This window comes from Mizuhopecten yessoensis, unplaced genomic scaffold (assembly GCF_002113885.1).
Source record: "Mizuhopecten yessoensis strain PY_sf001 unplaced genomic scaffold, ASM211388v2 scaffold5547, whole genome shotgun sequence".
In the NCBI taxonomy this organism is placed as follows: Eukaryota; Metazoa; Mollusca; class Bivalvia; order Pectinida; family Pectinidae; genus Mizuhopecten; species Mizuhopecten yessoensis.
This window is the reverse complement of record NW_018406103.1, coordinates 809,671-831,290: the sequence shown is the minus strand read 5'-3', so window position 1 is coordinate 831,290 and position 21,620 is coordinate 809,671. Positions and strand designations below refer to the sequence as shown.

Genomic DNA, 21,620 nt, shown 5'->3' with positions numbered 1-21,620 from the left:
GGTAGAAGGGGTGCATCAGGAAATGAAAGAAAGTGGTTACGAAGAGTATAACGAGAAGAACTGCATTACTTAATTGAATCTGGTTGGAATGTGATTCAATAAAAGGTAACCCTAATGAGCTCTATATAAGGATGCATTAAATACATTGGAAATCTCTTAATTGCCTTACGTTGATTCCAATCAAAAAATATACTGATATCCTGCAAAATGCAAAAGTGTTGTAGTCTATATTGATTCCAGTATCAACAAGACTCATTAAGTCTAAGATTTATATTTTATAAGGAGCGGGCGTTAATAATGCTCATGTTTGGCAATAAATATATTTACACTAAATACTCTAAAAGTGGATATTTTTGCGTGTTGAAATGTTTGCGTTATGATTCTATAAACTGACAAAAGAGTTCAAATGTTCGCGTATGGAAATATTCACGTTATCACTCTTTTAACTAACAGCAGAATGGGAAAAAAAATCGCGTTCCCAATGGTTTAGAGTTGTATATATTCTGTATTTATATTTAATAGTTTACTTTCGTGTTTATTTACTCCACCCGAAAAAACAAGAATTTCCATACCGCGAAAATTTCCGCTTTTACAGTAGTCGTACTATAACCTTGAATCCTCTACAATTGCTATTCCAATGTCAAAGTGTATAATCTATAGGTACTAAATATCGGATTTACAATTATTGTTTGGTTTATACGAAACGAAACGCAATGTATAAGTGCACAGGCCTATCATACAACATATATATCACGATACTGATTATTGGGAAAAAATACTCTTACGCTCACAACTATTAATTTGAGCTCGCTGAACGACCCTTGTAGGGAACTGAATATCAAACTATTAGGTCAATCAATCCGAAACACGGAAGGAGGGCGGGAGGCGGCCTGGCGACCTCAGTTCTAAAGCTATTCCATCCATTACATATCCATTTACCGTTATGGTAGATTCCCTATTGTCATATAAAGATTTTTAATAACATTCAGATCGAAAAAAATGATATTCCAGTATTAGAGTAATCATTTTTTGTTTAGTGTCACGTTGTGCAATTACACCATGTGGGAATATAAACACTTATTCTCGTCATTAAACATCAAGGGGTCGCGATACAGAGCTGGCAGTGGACACACTATATTGGGTTTATTTTCAGTATGCTTGATTTGTTTTTCATCTGATAGCTGATTTGATCTTTTTATTAGTTGTGAGTGGCGATAAATCATCTGCATACATAGAAGGAATTCATCTTTTTTTAAATTAGAAAATGTGGAACCGTTTCGATTTTTACTTTAAACAATCTGGTAGACCTAGATACGTGTACAGCAACGTGCTACATTATAAGAGCCTTTCCGGTTGCTGTATAGAAAGACAATTTTTGCGGTGTGGACATTTTCGCGTTTCGAGTAAATTAACGCGAAAATATTCACACGCGAATATCTACTTAATGGCGATATAGATTATAGATATATAAAATATTTAGATTTCACAACCATTGTCCAAACGAAAATTTCCACATTGTGATAAGTTTAAACGGTTACTAAAGACTAACATTTCCACATGCAATTTTTTTTTGTTTTTCTTTTACAGAATGTTATGTCCGTTTTGGATTCTTCAAAACAAAAACATCTTACTTCAGTTTTGCATGTGTAGTTCCGATAAGCACTGAACATATGAGAGATGCCCACAAGAACATGCAATAGCACTAGTGTGCGATTCAAGACTACATGTCTAACGACAGGGTACCAGTCAGTAGATATCCTTTTCATGAAGGATGTGGAAATTCAGTTATATTTGTCCAAATTGACCAAGTTTTTACTTCGACAAGTATGGTTTGCTACTGATTTACGTTTATACCGGAAGCATACACGCCCCCTTAGTGTACCGCATATGACCACCAAATCACGGGACTTTAGTTCTTGAAACTTCTTTCTCGCACCCCAGACAGAGATATCCCTGGTCATACCCCATGCTAGATTTTACTATCCCGTCCGATCTGTCTTGCACCTTTACGTGACATTTCGCGGAATTTTTACACTGCGATGTATTCATCCGCGCGTTAATTGCTTGAAATTGACAATCTGTTTTATAAATGTTCTGTTTTGTTGTTATATGTATAGTTTCGATGTTGTTAGATATTTGATGTTGTAGATAAAATATAATCTTCACTGTGAATACGTTGTCATCTATGTAAGAACGGATTATAGTTTTACGCAGAAGCATTCAAATGTAGCTTAAGTAGTGAAGAGGTCATTATCATTTAAGGCCCTAGACGGGATACTTGAAGTTTTTAGCAAAATAAATTTTTTGTTTTCGAACTAAAAGGTGCGAGAAAAAAAATCAATTTCCTGTATCTTTGGCTAAGATTCTGTAACATCCCAACCTCGGCTTACGCCTCGGATGGAATTTTGTTACAGAATCTTAACCCTCGACTGAGGTAACCCGATCTCGCTCAGTTACAGGTTATTAGATTTTATTTATCTCGGAAACGACGTATTATGTAGATACAACTAGGAACACTTGCTAATGTTTAAAAAGATGCAAAATGTTATTAGAATTTTGTTGAAAAACACGCGACATTGAACTGAACTGAAAGCAGTTCAAAACGTCGTTTTCGTGATACAAGTTTCCAGAACAAAAGTGTCACGTGATTTGGCCATCAAGTGACATCTTAAGGAAGGTTTGGGATGTATATTTCTGGTGTATAGATAAATAAGTAGAAAATCAATTTTGTCGAACTAAATTATGGGTACATTTCGTAGTTTTTTTGTTTTTTTTTGCATTAAATACGTTTTACCAAGGCGTTCAATCAGCTGTGTGTGTGAATCACGTTCATCTTTTTAAAAACACGATGTAAGACTCTGCTTGTTATTTTTTTTCAATCCCCGCAGCTGCCGTATCCTTGACGGGCTATAGTAATCTCTTTATGTAGTTGTGCACTTCATGATATAACACCTTACTTCATTAAGGGTTGAATCTTGCCTAGACCGATTTCAGGGGTGATGAATTGAGTTTTCAGACTTGAAACAAATTTAATGAACTGATGTACGCTTATAGTTCATACAGCCAAACTATGAGGGACCAAAACACAAAAAGATATTTTTAATTTCATATTTAAGTATTGTTGATGAATACATACGTTTATATAATACAGGCGCGAAGCTGCCACGTAAGCAAATAAGCAGTTGCATGCACATCAAAAATTCAAATATTCTATTATATTTTAATTAATTTATTTAGTCATTTTGTTGTTCGGAAAAGTGATTAAATGATGTGTGGTTCAATTGATAAATATATTAAATTTAAATGTATAACCGACAGCCGACAATCAGTACGTATCCGGAAGTTCCAACCTAGGGTAACTGGTGCCGATTTTATTATTAGTATTTTTAAAGTTGTCAACAGCGGAAACATGGCTGCAAAGCTAACAAAAACCCGCCTCATCTTCGAAGAACAAGTTGATACATGCCTTCTTCCAAGCAGCTGTAGGTTCACATAAAACAACATCCTCTTGCGACATTAACTTAGGCATCGACGAGTCTAAAACGACTATTAGACAGTATTAGTATTAGGGCCTAGTCAATGCCGGACCGACCGAACACAGTTCTGATCAGTCTGACTGATGTTACCCCTGATATCGGGAATAAAAGCGAGGCCGATATTCTTCTTACTAAAGTGAAGGTGGATATCGATATCCTGTCAAAAAGATGGTGGAAAAAGCTCACGAGTTAAATACCATACACGGCAATATTTTAACAAGCGATTGTAATGAAATACAACTAAGTCAACGGAGGCAGGTTGTTTTTCCGGAATAAATGTATTTTTGTGTATTTTTTTTCACCAATTTAAGGTCTTCCGAATAACAATTGTAGATTGATTTGTATTTTGCATTATTGTGAAAGGTTTTAGGGAGGATATATGCGCGTATAGGATCCATCTGAGTTTTACATTCATTTCGCCTGCAAATGTAATATGAAAAAGGCAAAGCCTCAAAAGTCAGAAAAAAGCCACGTCCATGTAGCTTTTGCTAATCTGTGACATTATATAGGCCTTCATTTGTCCCTGTCATGAACTGATAAAGTATGTTTTTAAGAGTAGTCCTAGGCCTATCTTCAGTAGGGCTAGTGGATATATATGTATACATATATCTAAACATCGATATAGGAGCTACCGTCATATTGTGTTCTGGGAAATGTTGATGATATAAAAAGGGTTTGGGGGACACAACAGCAGAAAGAATGGGAAATTAATCTGTTCATATTGGCTCCGACATTTTAAATATCTAGTTAATTTAGATTCATCAGGAAAGAGATATGACGCAAAGGATATTTTCGGGTAATTCCAACAATCAACACATTGTTGTTGGAGACAAAAAAGGAGAGCTGTCTTTCGTATTGAAATACATTTGAATTTTTGCGATGCTTTTCAATAATAAAGTGAATGAATCAACCAAACAATTTTGTCTGTAAAATAAATTAAAACACTCAAATATGTATCTAAAAAGCCGGGTGATGACACGGACACAGGAGGAAGAATGGTAACTGGAGGGAGAATTTCTAGGGCAGCATGACTTGTCTCTACCGCTAGCAACAGCTGATGATATTTTTCTGATTGATCGTTTTTGGTTGCTTGAACATTTTGTTTGTGTACATGTAGCTTCAATAAAAATGTAAAATCTCATACCAGTGGTATCTAATAATAATATACAACATCTTTGTTTCAAAATGTCAATAGTTATCTCCCTTCGAGATTCATTCGCACAGACATTGCTAATTTAGTCAAATCAATCGGCAATTGAAACAGGTAACATGTGGCAGTTGCATTGAGTCCAACGTGAGCAGAAATTGAAATATTATTAATTAAATTTGACCAATACGCCTCTAAATTTTGAAATTCATAATTGATGTTTTTTTTTGCTCCTGGGCCTCCTGTTCTGTTTCAACATAAGTTAAGCCCATTACGGTTTTCCACAGTATAGCCCCTAGCATCACCGATGAGTCCTTGAAGGAAGGAATATGTCTGGTGCAATATAAATTAATTTCGGCAATCTGTATCTATTACCACATCTTAAAGGTGTAAACCATCCTTGTGTGTTTTATGTTCATATTTCTAGAAATTGTTAAAAATGACATCAAATACCATCATTGTGTGAAGGGTTTGACGTCCTATCGACAGCTAAGGTCATTTAAGGAAGTGTATTGCATGTACATTGTACATCGCCACTTTTAATGATCAAAACCATGGCCCGAATGTGTAGTAACATGCATGTTTTGGCAGCGGTGAGATAATCCTTTATCCTGTACTTTTAGAATGTCGACAGAAAATTATTGGAGGTGATTCCTAAAACGCAACTTTATCCTTTAGGTACATTTGAGCGAAGAACATTGAAACTGCACGGTGACTGAATAGATGGATACGCACGTAATGTACGTGCATATATCCTAGCAGGTGCCGGCGCGGTCTTTGTTACGGCCCAGTGATACACCGTTATTTGGCCTGTTATCTACGAGGGACGGACGGTACAAAAATCTCGCGTGCACTTGTATGTACTTAATGTTAAAAACAGACACACGGGAGTAACCGTTATAGTTCTTCTATGATAAAATCTGACGCGATGTAATGGAACTACGCCTCGTTATGACTCACACAAGTGCAGTTTGTTTTCAATTTTATTCAACTTTCCGAATATTTATCTTACATGTACTTTATCAGAGGCGCGAACACTTTTCACGTGACCTTTTCTCAACGATATTGGATTTTGCTTTTTTCACAATAACTGTTTTTCTTCCAGTTTTGTTGAATCTTTGAAACGATTTTGGGGTTACTTGGTTTATCGTCCTAGCAACAGCTAAGTGTTCATTTAAGGACGTGCCGCCATGTAATTAATGTGCGCGTGCAAGTGTGAATGTGTGCTGCAGGCCTGATATGTTGATGTGTTTACCTCTGTGTCATAGCGCGGACGTAATGGCGACATTAGAGTGCTACCTCACTGAAATACCATATGCCTAAGGCACCCTGCACTGTGCTCCACCCAATCACATTATACTGATAAGTGGTAAATGAGTTGTTGCCATTATTCTCATTGCTGAACGTATTTGAAGAAAATAACATTACCATTTCAAGGATGGACATAAGTTTGCCCGGGATTGGCGACTTTCCTTTTTTTGAAATTGAAAAACACGAAACAGAATCTGATTATGATTAAAAGAATATATTAAAATAATATTGAAATCGGGTAAGTTTTCATTATTGGCTTTGTCGATTATTCGATTAACCCGAATGCAATGGTTATTATCCTATTATAACTGAACAATTTTAGATTGATGAATACAGCAAAGAGTTCATGTGAAGATCACTGTTGAATTATTTTACCTTTGATCAAAATATATTGGATCCCATGCAACTGTTATGAGTGTGCATTTTACGTTGATGCAAAATAGCAGACATCACCATGAAAACTTCACATTCAATGACGCTAAACACGTGGAACTACTTATCAAACACTTTAAATGAATAACGCACCAATTAAGTAGAAAAAACAGCATCTGAAGCACTTTGTGTATTTCCTTCCTAACGGAACATCCTCATCATCAGTTGGCGTCTATAGTTGAAGGAACTGAAGGATTTAAGAATGTTTAACACGGAAAATATAAACGCATACATACGCACGTGTTTATGCAATGTAAGGTAAATTAATAAGTGAAATAAATATGATCTAAAAATTATTCCAGGCATTTCGCAAAAAACAATATATGAACATTTCTGTTTAACTTATACAAGAAGTATTTTAAGAAGTTGGCCCAGTACACATTTTTCATATTTCTCCAACTTAGTTAGTTTTGGGGGTATTTGATTCATTCAACATGGGTACGTGACCTCACTATGGTATCTTCTGAAGCTAAATAGAATAATTGTTTACATGTTCATATTATATTCAACCTTACCGAAATTGTCATCTTATGATGGCCTTATTCAATTCTATACATGTGTTGAGTTTTATGTGGAGTAGGCATAAATGCAAGTTATATACATAATTGATTTTATGTCGCGACACATAAATCCTGCATTAGACTGTTTGACAAGTGTTGTTAAAAGGTTGCTACAAACATAGCCCCCTTAGGATGCCGCTCCCCCAATCTTGGTGCCTCATTGTTTTGAGGTTTCTGATTGGCCGACATCCCACGCTACAATCTCATTGGCTGTAGGCCTCTTTCTTCATGTTTAAGAAAATTTTCAACGGCGCCATTTTGTGGCAGCATCTTTTTAGAACTTTATACCAAATTTGCCTTATTGAAAAACCCTCCCTTACATGCCACCCTTAATATTGTTTGTTTTGTGATTTATATATGTGTGTGTTGGTGTGGCGTAATTCTGTCGAATTCCCACCTAAGGATGTAAATTGACAGTAAACATCATTTTCATAGTTTGTGTCATGATGTCATTATAATAAATTGTCATCTTATGGACAACACCAGGTTTAGTTTACGTTAGCGATACCATGATGTTTAGTTTATTTTCATGGCTTCATATGGTTATGGTAACCTTGAAGGCATCATCAGGTTAAATTAACCCTAATGAAACATTAGGTTTAGTTAAACCTTGATAGACTCATCAAGTCTGGTTTAGAGTACCGTTATGGTAGACATGATAAGCTTGCCTTGAAGACAACATTAGGTTTAGCTGACCTTATCGATAGCACACGGTTTAGCTTCTTTACTGAATGACAAGAACAAGTTAAAAGGAATAATATCTATTACTTATTTTACGGTTAGTCATACTGTTGTAAAAGAAAGAAATATTTGTAGTTTGTTTTATGTTAGTCATTCTGTTGTAATATCCACAATATCTGTTTAATAATTTTACACTTCGCTATAATGCCGTATTGTGCCTTAACAGTAAAATTAAACTTACCTTACAGTTAGTCAAATGACATAATAGACATAACATCTGTAGTTTACTATTCCGTCTTTGCGTATTGCAGAGTTATCTTCTCTTGGGAGCAGGTATTGATTGTTACGTCACTGTTTGTGCGAGAAAATTACGTCGTTTTCTCAAAAATTGATGACGTTGCTCTCACAAACCAGTGACGTAACAATCAATACCTGCTCCCAAGAGAAGATAACTCTGCAATACGCAAAGACGGAATACTCCTGTTATAGTTACACTACATGTACCTATACTTATTTTACCCTTACCTATCATACATTTAGACGGAAGGTGAACATTTATCATACAAAACTCCGATACAATCATTAATCTGTTTTAAATTATATACAAAAAACTTACATTCGACAGTATATCCAAATACCTTAGACAACGGGTACGATAAGCTGTATGGCATGATAATGACCTTGCTAGTGGTATTTGTAAATTAATCTCTCAATGTCTTATAAACATCAGATATATATAATTTTTTTTTACTTAGGATCAAGTTCGCAGTGATAATGGGCTGAAAACGAGATAATGGAGGATTTGAAAAGAAGTGTAACAGATAACAACAGGTGGTTTATAGCGGTTTTTATCACTGGTCAAATCTTGTAACAGCTGATCTCGTTTGAAAATATTACGATATATACGAAATAGTCGTGGGTACTTTCATCCGTGGTTTGAAGCCATTTAGACCGTTTCGTGGTACAAACTTTCATGGATATCCTATAATACATGTAACAACCACGAAAACAACGAATGTTTATACACAACGAATATTTCATTCGATACAGTCAATATTAAATCAACTGTTTTTTTTTGTTTATTTGTGTTTTAGCTCTCGTACACTGGGACGCGGGTTTGAGGCCTACGTGGGGAAGTCGCCAGGTACTTGCGGCAGGTTGGTGTTTTTTCCGGGTACTCCGGCTTTCCTCCACCACCAAAACCTGGCTCGTCATTTAACAACTGTTAATAGGACGTAAACCACAAACAAACAAAACCAATATATTGAAAATGTGACACCGCTAGAGTTTTTGTCATTGAAACATTGTTCAGTTTGAATCTTGTCTATTACACGTAATGCATTGTACTAATAACCATCTGTAGAGTTTGGAGATGTGTTCATCTGAGTTTGTCTTACGTTCATTCTTCGAGATAGAAGGTTCTAGAGTCTGCTGGTGGATTTCTCAGTGCCCCACATTTGCCGTTATTTTGATAGCCGCAATAATTTCATTTTACAAGTGACATGCTCCCCTTATAAACATGTTTTACTCATTACGCAATTTTAATATTAGCAGTTTTCCTCCATTTTTTGAAATTCACATAATTAAGGAGTTTACGCACATGTGTGTCTTACTTTCATCTTTATAAATGTTAGTTATACGCTTAAACAAATGAACAAAAGACACTATCTTTTATATTTGTTTGAATTGTTTGGACTTTTTTTGGACAACGATTGTGCAACCTTTATGCTGCATTCCAACTCTTTTTCTTTCCAAAATGTGCTGTTAATTAGAATTAACGAAGCTTCATTTTCATGAAAATGTTGTTGATGATAGCTATATAAGAACAAGAACAATTGACAACATTATTACATGAAACGAAATAGAACAGAAATAATTGCTTTCTTTGTTCAAGACCTGTGCATACAGACAATATGCGATTACCTAGCACTGCGTTAACTTACCAAGAGTACGATTTTGTTTTTTTCTTTTCCTTCGGCAAAGTACTGCCTTAAAATAAATCTGTATAAAAGAGAAGAGAAGATCGTGCATTCCCGATTGATCAACTTTTACATGTAATATAATAAATAAAAAATAAATGATAATAAAAAAAGCTTGTAAGCAAACATCTGTGATAAAGATCAAATCAAGGCGCTGCAGAAACGTTTGACTGTGCATCGTTAAATTTACATCATATTTCCCGTTATCCAAAAACATAAAAGAACTTTCACTGAAAAACTCTCAATAAAGTGTTGTCAACACGCTGTGTGGTCGTTATAGTGTCTTTTTAACTGCTTCATGACTCGACCGGTACATTTCAATAACGTCTGCGCAGCAGGTATCGCGTGCGCTAACTGTTCTCCACGTGAAGACATTCTGATCGGAGCGAATCACTTATCAGATATATGTGATGGTATCAGTAATCCAACACCGGCTATCGGATGGATACAGAGAATGAGTAACATTCCAACAGATGGGGAATCACTGCTACGTAACATTACGAAAGAAAGTTTATATTGTTTACAAGGTATGTTGAGAATGTATTGTTATGATAATAGATGATGATGGGCTGATAAAACAAACATAAAACATCAATTCTTATATAATCACCTGTGTATGTGTGTGTGTGTGTGAGCGTGTATGTGTGTGGGGGAGGGGTGTACAAATGTATGTGTATGTGTGTGTATATGTGTGTATGTGTGTGTGTGTGAATGTGTGTATGTGTGCGTGTGTGTGTGTTTGGAGTGTGTGTGTGTGTGTGCGTGTATGTGTGGTGGGTGGGTGGGTGGGGGATGTGTATATGTGTGTATATATGTGTGTTACGTTCATCTGTCAAGGTACAAAGTGGTAGACTCTGCTGGTTCGCCGTTACCTTGGTGACCACAGCCATCTCATTTGAGAAGTGACACGGTTCATACTTAACAATAATATACACACTTTACTTATTATGTAATTTAAAATAAACTAGTTCTCCTCAAAATTTTGAAATTCATATATTAAGTCGTTTTTCACACCTTTCCAACTGTTTCAATCGTAGTTTTGACAAATTTGAATTTCGAACCTTTTGGCCCCAAGCATCACCGTTGAGTCGTAGAAGGACGAAACAGCTGTATGTGCTGTGTAATTCAATTTTGGGAAACTGTGTATCTATAACTAAATTTTAAAGGTGTAATCACCTGTGTGCACATGTATATGTATGTGTCTTTGTAATATTCAGTCGCCAATGTATATATAAGGCACAAGAGGCATCAATAACATAACCTATGTATTTCAGGATCCCAGTGTATTTTGTTTACAGAGTAACCTCCCAATAACTTCCGTTTGGATATATATGGCATCAGACCACAAATACACTTCTGGGTCGTTGTACACGAATGTAGTGCATAAGGACATTTCAGGTCAGTTACTAAATACTTTTTCCTGTCTGATCTATGGTAGATTTGTAAAGTTTGTTTTTACAATATTGTTCAACAATATCTATTCTAATGATCGTTTTTTTGACACATTTTTCTTGTTTGTATTCGCGGCAGAACACAATTAGTAATGAGGCTTGCGCAGTGATATTTTGTGTTTTATGGTATTTTCCCCTATACATGCAGGTAGTGACATATTCAAATGAAATTATCTTTCTTAAATGCCGGTCATGAGGAACTTTCCAGCTCACTGTATGTTCAGTCTGAATCGACCTACAATATGAAATAGGAACCAGACCCTGTGCAAAGTTTAAAAATATATTAATTTAATTTTTCCTTTGTTAGTAACATATAGTAGAATTAATTTTTGTCTGAGGCCATATACATGTCTGTAACATAGTTTGGCTAGGCTTATGTCGACCATGTAATCAATCTGAAGTCCAGAGTTGGAATATCGTTCTGGTCCCGCTGAATTGATGCACCCAGACCACTGTTGTTGATTTATATTTGTTTATTTCATATCTATCATTTCTCATTAAACTCCTGTAAGGTATGGTTTTCTTTTCTGAAATGGTTCATCAAAACTACAGTCGTGCTGAAAAACGGGAGTTTCTAATACTTAGTTACATGTTTGGCAGTGGTATTGGGACCCTTAAAGCTAAAGATATACAGTAAGCAGATACTGTTTGTTTAATTCATAATGACACTGCAGTAACAATAGAATCGCAGAACGCTGCATCACCGTGCGTTTGCATTTTCCCCAAATTATTCCTGACGGTCATATATCACAGAAACAGGAACAATTTAAGACAGATTTATACATGTGACAACTGTTTTTGTACACTTTTCGCGTGAAAGAATGTTCTTTTCATTGTTTTCAAGGGCATTTTATCAAATGTAATTGAATCAATTAAACGTTTGAAACCAATGCTGAATTCATATGAATAATGAAGCTTGCAAGTGATTAAGACATTAACATAGTGCTTGTATGAGCAATGAACACGGGCTACTTCCTTTACAAATATACAAATGCGACTATTGAAGGTACGGGTGCCGGGAGAATGACATGGATCGGAGCTTCAGTCCTGAATGTAGAACTATCAGCGTAACGTCTATATATATAGCTATGACTATGAGAAAAATTCTGCAACGTGATAAACCACTGTTTTAATTTTGGCTACGATTACCGAAATATAGTATGACGGAATACAACACATTGGGATAATAATTCATTGCTTAGTTTGAAGTCTAGTTAATGTGGCACATTTCTACAATGTTATTAGGGCGTTACGTGATGTGCAGGTGCCAACTATACATATTGTTAGTATATATATGAAAATATTTGCAAGATACATGTGTCGACATTGAAAATCATTCATGCATGATATCAAGGTATAGCATTTCTGAAAAAAACTTAAAATTTAAATAAACTTAATAGTGGGTACATAACACGTTCAGCATAATACAGTGCTTAACTTAACCTACGTCCTACCTTTCTGTGATCTACGGATTTCATGTAACGTGTCATATATCAGTAATGTTTATGTCCGCCAATCAGCAATAGGCATGCTCTCACACGTTAAAAATCCGCTTTTTGTTAGTAAGGTAAGGTTGGACAGTTATTCGTTATTAAGGATAACGAATAACGCAAAACTTCTAGCATTGTCTTGCCCTTTTTGTTCTTGTGTGCTGACAGTACACCAAGGTATATATTTTATGTTAATTTTATCCTTACATCTATGTATCTAGTCCTCAAAACGGTTATTTGTTATTAAGGCCCAAAAAAAAGAAGTTTTGGGACTTATTGGTTTACTTCGTTTTTTCGTCTTCATCTTCTTTATCTTCTTTCGTCATTAACTTGTCCGATCATTTCCTCGGAAGCATTGGGGCGCTTGCTGTGATGTGCATTTTACCTTTTGGTTTCGTTACTGCACATCCAAGATGTCAGTCGCGGCCTCTGATTGGTCGAAATAGTGACTTCCTTTTGAATTACGTGCGGGTTCAGGATTCGTTCCGAGATTTTTTTCTCGGCCGCCATTACATTAATCACTTGTTATGTATATTTTTATATTTTCACTCAAGAATAGGAAGTACATTTCGAAGCTCAGGAAAAATAACAGAACTATTTAGATTAGAATTTGTAATTGGAACAGAGCTAAAACACTGAAGTACAATGTTTACGCTTAGATCATTTTGAACTAACAAAAAACGATAAAAAAACATGTTCTATGGATATATCAGATATTGTTTGTAGAATATATATCAACATACAAACTAATATACCTATAGCATCAACATACTAGGGCAAGTTATTAAATACAACATGAGAATATAAACTTCCAACAAAACCGTCAATTTCGATGAAACAAGAGCGAAATATGAACAAATGAAAGATTTACATGGAAGCCAGTGAAAAACACTTAGGAAATTAAAAGGAGAAACAGACCAGGTGTTCCGGAGTGGTACGCGTGTTCTGCTTCTTTGACGTTAACCAACATGTTAATTTACGTCGATTCCAAGCCCCCTTCCCAAACAGAGAACCGGGATAGTCAAACGGAAACAACAAGGCATGCTAAGGTGTATAATACAAAAACGTTGACCTTCATAGCACACTAGAGAACAGTTTATTCCCAATGAGATAATGAGATATTGAGACTAATCGAATCGATAAAATAATCAGAAGCCAATTAGACACTAAAACAGTAGAAAATACTTCATAAGCCCTTCCAAAACAGACTGATTATTTTTTATTTTTTATTATTATACAGTGTATCATATCAGTATTCAGCTCGACGTCGTTTTTACAATCAAATAAAGTGTTTTTATCATTAAAAACAAAAACTTAACAAATATTTGCATCCGTGGACGCGGTTAAAAAAAATGAACCCAAAAGCCAAAACAAAAGCAATAAAATGTAATTCGAACTGGGAACCGATTAAACTAGGGCAAACTGTTCACAAAAACAAACCCGATTTATTTACGGAGACCAGTAACGACATCCGCCATATGTATCTTAAACAATTAAAAAAATATTAAATCTAATATGCATAATACTAGGAAAAAAACCTTGGTCAACGAAATGACAACTAATGTCCAGTTCTGGAAAAAACAGTCCATTTGCAGATAATATTATTTTCAATCTTGACCAACTGCCAAACTGTTAACACTAGTATCGTTGTTGGTACTTCATTAGTATATACACCAGTGTATTGTTACAGCGTATCGTACGATAAACTCGACTTGTACTTTGTACAGTGCGTGTGAATGTATGAGAGGTATTTAATTAAAATCTTTAAATAGAAATGTATACTAATTCGGGACAACCTGAATGATACATACTCTTCATGCGTACGAGAATTCACGCGGCATCAGTTATCCATTAGCTTAAGCTAAATAACCGTTCATTCATAAATTATCATTTAAAAAAAAATACTTTTGCATCACAAATACCGTTAATATTGTTTTATCAACAAGGGAACACCGAAATATCAACACAACTGTTACTTGAACTCGCTGATAAAAAAGAGGGCAAATATGAACAAAGGAAAGATTCACATGGAAACTCTTAAAATGTACAAAGAGAATAGGACCAGGCATCCCGGAAGGGAACGCGCCATGAAAATCAAGGACGAATCCAAGTAATATCGAGAATTTGGGTAGTGACAACCCAACCACAAGGCACACTCGTGAGTATAATAAAACATATGTTTATATATCTTCATATCACACAAAAATTAGCATATGTTGCAGTGTAATTTCTTTATTGAGAAATTCCTTAGGAACGGAGTCGGAGATAACATTTTAAAGACATTGGAAATAGTGACAACAACATACACGTATTCAACATGGACAAGAAAAGACGTTAAGAGGCCCCGAAGGCCTGTATCGTTCACCTGGATATTTAAGCAATCGTGACAATAGATTCTCAATGAAACTACAGTTTGTATATGTAGTATGGAAAATAGATCCTTGGGATAGGCCATCGAACGGGACTAATCTTAGCAGCATGTATGTATCAACACGCTCTGCAATTGCATATATTGTAGAGCGATTGTGTTCATCTCATGATGCCTTGGTTTAAACTTTTTTTTTATTTTCTATGACAATACATTGAAATATAAATTGTACATTTTATAGAACAGAAGAGGTAACAAAAACAAGTGTCGTGACACTTATGTAAATTTGATACCTGCCTTACATTTCTATATGTCTTGCAATTATATATATGATCAAAGGTTGGGGATCTCAAATATGTACATTTGACACATGAGAGGAAGACATGATAGAGGGGTAATCTACTGGGTAGGGTGTATCTCGGGTCTCTAGTGTCGTTATGGTATACCTTTCTCTTCCACTGTCCTAGTACACACTAAGGGGACACTCAGGTGACATTATATAAAGAATGGTCTGGTGGAACAGCGGATAACGCATTCGCCATTCACCAAGGCGGCCATGGTCCGATTCCCCAAACGGATGTAAAAATGTATGGGGTCACCTGCCCGACAACGTAGGTTTTCTCCGGGTAATCCGGTATCCTACCGCATTAAGACCCACTGCGCGCTAATATCCGGGCCAACAGAGGTGATTAATATATATATTATACATATATGTAATTTCTTGTTTCATTTAAGTTGTATAATATATAAAGTTTATCATAGACAATGTATATAACTTACATACCTACGTTAAGATTTTGAATAAAAAAGAACGCGCATTCTAAAACTCTTAAAACATGGACGTTACATACATACAAGTGACTGCATATTTCAAATCTAGTATTAGATACAGTATTCCGAAATAAAGTACGCTGCATCATGCAGCTGTTCTGTCCTTCTAGGATTGATCGGTGATACTAGGGGCCATAAAGTTGTAAATCCGAATTGTCTAAACTACTGTTAAAACAGAGGGGCAGGTGCGTAAAACACCTCAATTTTTGATTTTCAAAATTAAGAGGAGTATTGATTGATTTGAAATAAAATAACCTATTAAGTGTGCATTTTATAATGAGCCATGCCATTATTACTCAAGAGATAAATATCTTGCCTCAAGATTACAGCGAGCCTCTGTGATGAAAACTTCTACAAGCAGATTTACCATATTGTATCTTGAAACGTGAACGTAACACGTGCATAGGCATCTGCACCTTTAAAATGGTAATAGATACACTATGTCAAAAAAAATAGTTAGTCGACTTCTATTTTAGCATTTCCGCTGACATTCAAACACATTTGTTTTTCATTTTTGCTTGAATAATTTTTTTTTTAAACAAACTTGCATACACATGAAACATTGTTAATGCCATCTTTATATTTTTCCTACCATATTTACATGTATATTACTAGATCTATGAGTCATGATCAATGGCTCAAAATTACAGGGTCGATCTTATCAAGATAATGCAATATTTATTTAAATTTTTAATCATAATATCATTTCTATATTGTACCTCACTATGATATTTGAATCAACGTAACTGCTCTTCCGTGAAAATTAATCAATTTCGAGAAGTTAAAAGGAGACCAAGATGACTGGTTCTTTAAAACGTTTTACCAGAATAGGAAACAAGTGTTAGAAAGCGATTTCAAAAACAAAAATAGAAACTCACCATCAGTTTGCGGTGTGTCCAGGGAAGCAAACAGAGCGATGAGTATCGCGGCTGTGTAACAACCCAGATGGTTTGTCTATAGCTATTTTCCGAGTGTTTAATTAACGATATTTTTTGCTTCAAAATGCCAAGTGACGCATGCGCTGTCACTCTGAAGAATCTTATCACAACTATTAACTTCACCATTGATTAAAAGCTCGAGCCATAACTCGGCTAATTAAGTAACGTACAAGGGATGTGTTTTACTGTGCGGATGTACGGCGTCCGTCCCGGGAGTTACATTTACATTGCTTACATGTATATCCGGTCCCGTTTGTAAGATCGCTACACAATCGGGTCATTTGTGTTTTGTGGAAAGTTCAGCCGAGAGTACGTGTATCTATTGCATAGTGTCAATGCTTGGGGTAATGATTTGTTTCACGAGAGTAATGATTGTGAGCGTGTCACGGTATTATTTTTCTTTACCAAAATGTAAACTGAATAGCAATGTCATTTCCTTTATTCTTGCTATCTACCTCGGAACAAGATACATCTAGATAACCCGGTGTATGATAATCTTAAAATGTCATGTCATAGGTCTGACATAACCGGTTCAAATAAAGAATGTGTAAAAAATAGATAAATAAAATGTGTTAGTTGTATGTTTAACAATGTATTAAACATAACGGACCCCATGGGAAGTAATCTTTCAATAGCTTTGATTGGCTATCCCAGGAAAACGCCAGATATGAAAATTAATAACAAGTTTCTAAACTATCTTTAGAAACATAATACCGTTCTGTTTGTGTATGCCTTTTACCTATTTTTTTAAATTATTAGCACTAATTATTGTCGCTAGCAAACAAATGATCTTACTTTATTCATGAGCACGAACGGTTTGTACAATTTTTTATCAATTCATTGCTTCAACTACACATTTTGAAAATTTGAAAAAATAGCTGAAAGACAATTATTTATCAGTTTCTTTTCAGATGTGAAAAAATATTAATTCGGTATTATGATACTTCTTGATCTATTACTTGTCCAGATAAATGAAATCTGGAGTACTTGTGTAGTCAATATATAGAAAAATACCACGCCTGGGTAAATTTGGTCCATATACACTTTCTGACAGTTAATCAACTACGTGGTCCGTTTAGAAAAATGTTTGCATTATATACCATACATCTATTATGATTTTTTTTTTTTTTCAACTACATTACCGTTTATCATCTTTGTTCGCCTGTATTGAAGCGCGCAGTCTAAATGTAGGAGGAAACCGGAGTAACCGGAGTAAACCAATGAAGTCGGCCATTTGACCAAATACATTAACACGTCCAATCGGGGAGAACAGGTTACGACGCCATGAACTACTTGCATAATTGGTCAATATGAAAATTTGCCGACTTGTCGTTTTAATAATTTTTTAATTATCATTCGCCTAAAATTAATTCTGTGATTTGATATTTATTATGTCTCCTAATGTTGCATATTTACGGTAATTAGCTCAGAATATGACTCCCTGCTATAGCACGTTATTACCAAAGGGACCTCGGCAAGTTAGCCCTGTGTGTGTTACATTCAGGCACGGCTCCAGTGCACAAACACACTGCTTCATTGTCCTGTAGTGTACGTGGTTGAACATTGTATATATACATATGAAGTGTACTTTTCCTAAACTCATAATGATGTGTCTGTATTCTGTATATTTTATGTTTTCTTTATGGACCAGAGGTCGACAAAATGCATATACAATGTACAAAGTCATTGCTTCCTCTACGGGCTAGATACTTCTAAATTACATCGCATCTATTATGTGAACGTGCTTAAAATTGACACATAACAAAATGTCAATGTTTTCTCTACAACACACCATATCTGCCCGAAAACACTACATTACACCATGTCAAAGTTTTCTCTACGCACTAGATAACGTCACATTGTACCACGTCAATGTTTTCCATACGTACTAGATAACGTCACATTACACCACGTCAATGTTTTCTCTACGTACTAGATAACGTCACAATACAGCACGTCAATGTTTTCTCTACGTACTAGATAGCACCGCATAACACCACGTCAATGTTTTATCTATGTACTAGATAACACCGCATAACACCACGTCAATGTTTTATCTATGTACTAGATCACGTTACATTACACCAGATCAATGTTTTATCTATGTACTAGATAACGTCACATTAAACCACGTCAATGTTTTATCTATGTACTAGATCACGTTACATTACACCAGATCAATGTTTTATCTATGTACTAGATAACGTCACATTAAACCACGTCAATGTTTCATCTATGTACTAGATCACGTCACATTACACCACGTCAATGTTTTATCTACGTACTAGATAACGTCACATTAAACCACGTCAATGTTTTATCTATGTACTAGATCACGTTACATTACACCAGATCAATGTTTTATCTATGTACTAGATAACGTCACATTAAACCACGTCAATGTTTCATCTATGTACTAGATCACGTCACATTACACCACGTCAATGTTTTATCTACGTACTAGATAACGTCACATTAAACCACGTCAATGTTTTATCTATGTACTAGATCACGTCACATTACACCACGTCATTGTTTTATCTCCGTACTAGATAACGTCACATTAAACCACGTCAATGTTTTATCTATGTACTAGATCACGTCACATTACACCACGTCATTGTTTTATCTCCGTACTAGATAACGTCACATTAAACCACGTCAATGTTTTATCTATGTACTAGATCACGTCACATTACACCACGTCATTGTTTTATCTCCGTACTAGATAACGTCACATTAAACCACGTCAATGTTTTATCTACGTACTAGATAACGTAACATGACACCACATCAATGTTTTCTCTACGTACTAGATAACGCCACATTACAACACGTCAATGTTTTATCTACGTACTAGATAACGTCACAATACACTACGTCAATGTTTTCCCTACGTACTAGATAACGTCTCATTACAACACGTCAATTTTTTCACTACGTTCTAGATAACGTCACATTACACCGCGTCAATGTTTTCTCTGCGTACTAGATAACACCACATTACAACACGTCAATGTTTTATCTACTCACAATAAACCACGTCAATGTTTTCCCTACGTACTAGAAAACGTCACATTACACCACGTCAATTTTTTCTCAACGAACAAGATAACGTCACATTAAACCACGTCAATGTTTTATCTACGTTCTAGATAACGTCACATTACACCACGTCAATGTTTTATCTACGTACTAGATAACGTAACATGACACCACATCAATGTTTTCCCTACGTACTAGAAAACGTCACATTACACCACGTCAATTTTTTCTCAACGAACAAGATAACGTCACATTAAACCACAACAATGTTTTATCTACGTACTAGATAACGTCACATTAAACCACGTCAATGGTTTATCTATGTACTAGATCACGTCACATTAAACCACGTCAATGTTTTATCTACGTACTGGATAACGCCACATTACACCAGGTCAATGTTTTATCTATGTACTAGATAACGTCACAATACAACACGTCAATGTTTTATCTATGTACTAGATAACGCCACATTAAACCACGTCAATGTTTTATCTATGTACTAGATCACGTCACATTACACCAGGTCAATGTTTTATCTATGTACTAGATAACGCCACATTAAACCACGTCAATGTTTTATCTACGTACTAGATAACATCACATTAAACCACGTCAATGTTTTATCTATGTACTAGATCACGTCACATTACACCACGTCAATATTTTCTCTACGGACTAGATAACGTCACATTAAACCACGTCAATGTTTTCTCTATGTGCTAGACCACGTCACATTACACCAATTCAATGTTTTATCTCCGTACTAGATAACGTCACATTTCACTACGTCAATGTTTTATCTACGTACTAGATAGCGTAACATGACACCACATCAATGTTTTTCTCTACGTACTAGAAAAAGTCACATTACACCACGTCAATGTTTTATCTACGTACTTGATAACGTCTCATTACAACACAACAATGTTTTATCTACGTACTAGATAACGTCACAATACACCATGTCAATGTTTACCCTACGTACTGGATAACGTCTCATTACAACACGTCAATGTTTTCACTACGTTCTAGATAACGTCACATTACACCACGTCAATGTTTTATCTACGTACTGGATAACGTCTCATTACAACACAACAATGTTTTATCTACGTACTAGATAACGTCACATCATACCACGTCAATGTTTTCTCTACGTACCAGATAACACCACATTACACCACGTCAATGTTTTTTCTGCGTACTAGATAACGTCACATTACAACACCTCAATGCTGTATCTACGTACTAGATAACGTCACAATACACCACGTCAATGTTTTCCCTACGTACTGGATAACGTCTCATTACAACACGTCAATGTTTTCCCTAATGTTTTATCTATGTACTAGATAACGTCACATTGTACCACGTCAATGTTTTATCTACGTACTAGATAACGTAACATGACACCACATCAATGTTTTCTCTATGTACTAGAAAACGTCACATTACACCACGTCAATGTTTTATTTACATACAATGTACTAGATAACGTTACATTACACCACATTAATGTTTTCTCTATGTACTAGAAAAAGTCACATTACACCACCTCAATGTTTTATCTACGTACTGGATAACGTCTCATTACAACACGTCAATGTTTTCCCTACGTACTGGATAATGTCTCATTACAACACGACAATGTTTTATCTACATACTAGATCACGTCACATTACACCAGGTCAATGTTTTATCTATGTACTAGGTAACACCACATTACACCACATCAATGTTTTCCCTGCGTACTAGATAACGTCACATTACAACACGTCAATGTTTTATCTACGTACTAGATAACGTCACAATACACCACGTCAATGTTTTCCCTACGTACTGGATAAC

At 35.4% G+C, this 21,620-nt stretch overlaps 2 protein-coding genes across 2 annotated transcripts in view; one reads left to right on the top strand and one right to left on the bottom strand.

The window, feature by feature from the left end:
• LOC110450905 (A disintegrin and metalloproteinase with thrombospondin motifs 18-like) overlaps window positions 1-9,880 on the top strand; it is a 135,282-nt gene extending 125,402 nt beyond the window's left edge. Inside the window, exon 14 of the mRNA XM_021498697.1 lies at window positions 8,762-9,880. Within this exon, the coding sequence (XP_021354372.1) occupies window positions 8,762-8,788 (27 nt within the window). The 3' untranslated portion in view covers window positions 8,789-9,880. The remainder of the gene's footprint in view (window positions 1-8,761) is intronic.
• The window catches only part of LOC110450906 (orexin receptor type 2-like), a 77,970-nt gene extending 61,114 nt beyond the window's left edge, over window positions 1-16,856 (bottom strand). The window contains exon 1 of the mRNA XM_021498700.1: window positions 16,665-16,856. The gene's annotated coding sequence lies outside the window, so the exon portion shown is untranslated. The remainder of the gene's footprint in view (window positions 1-16,664) is intronic.
• Window positions 16,857-21,620: the final 4,764 nt, after the last annotated feature.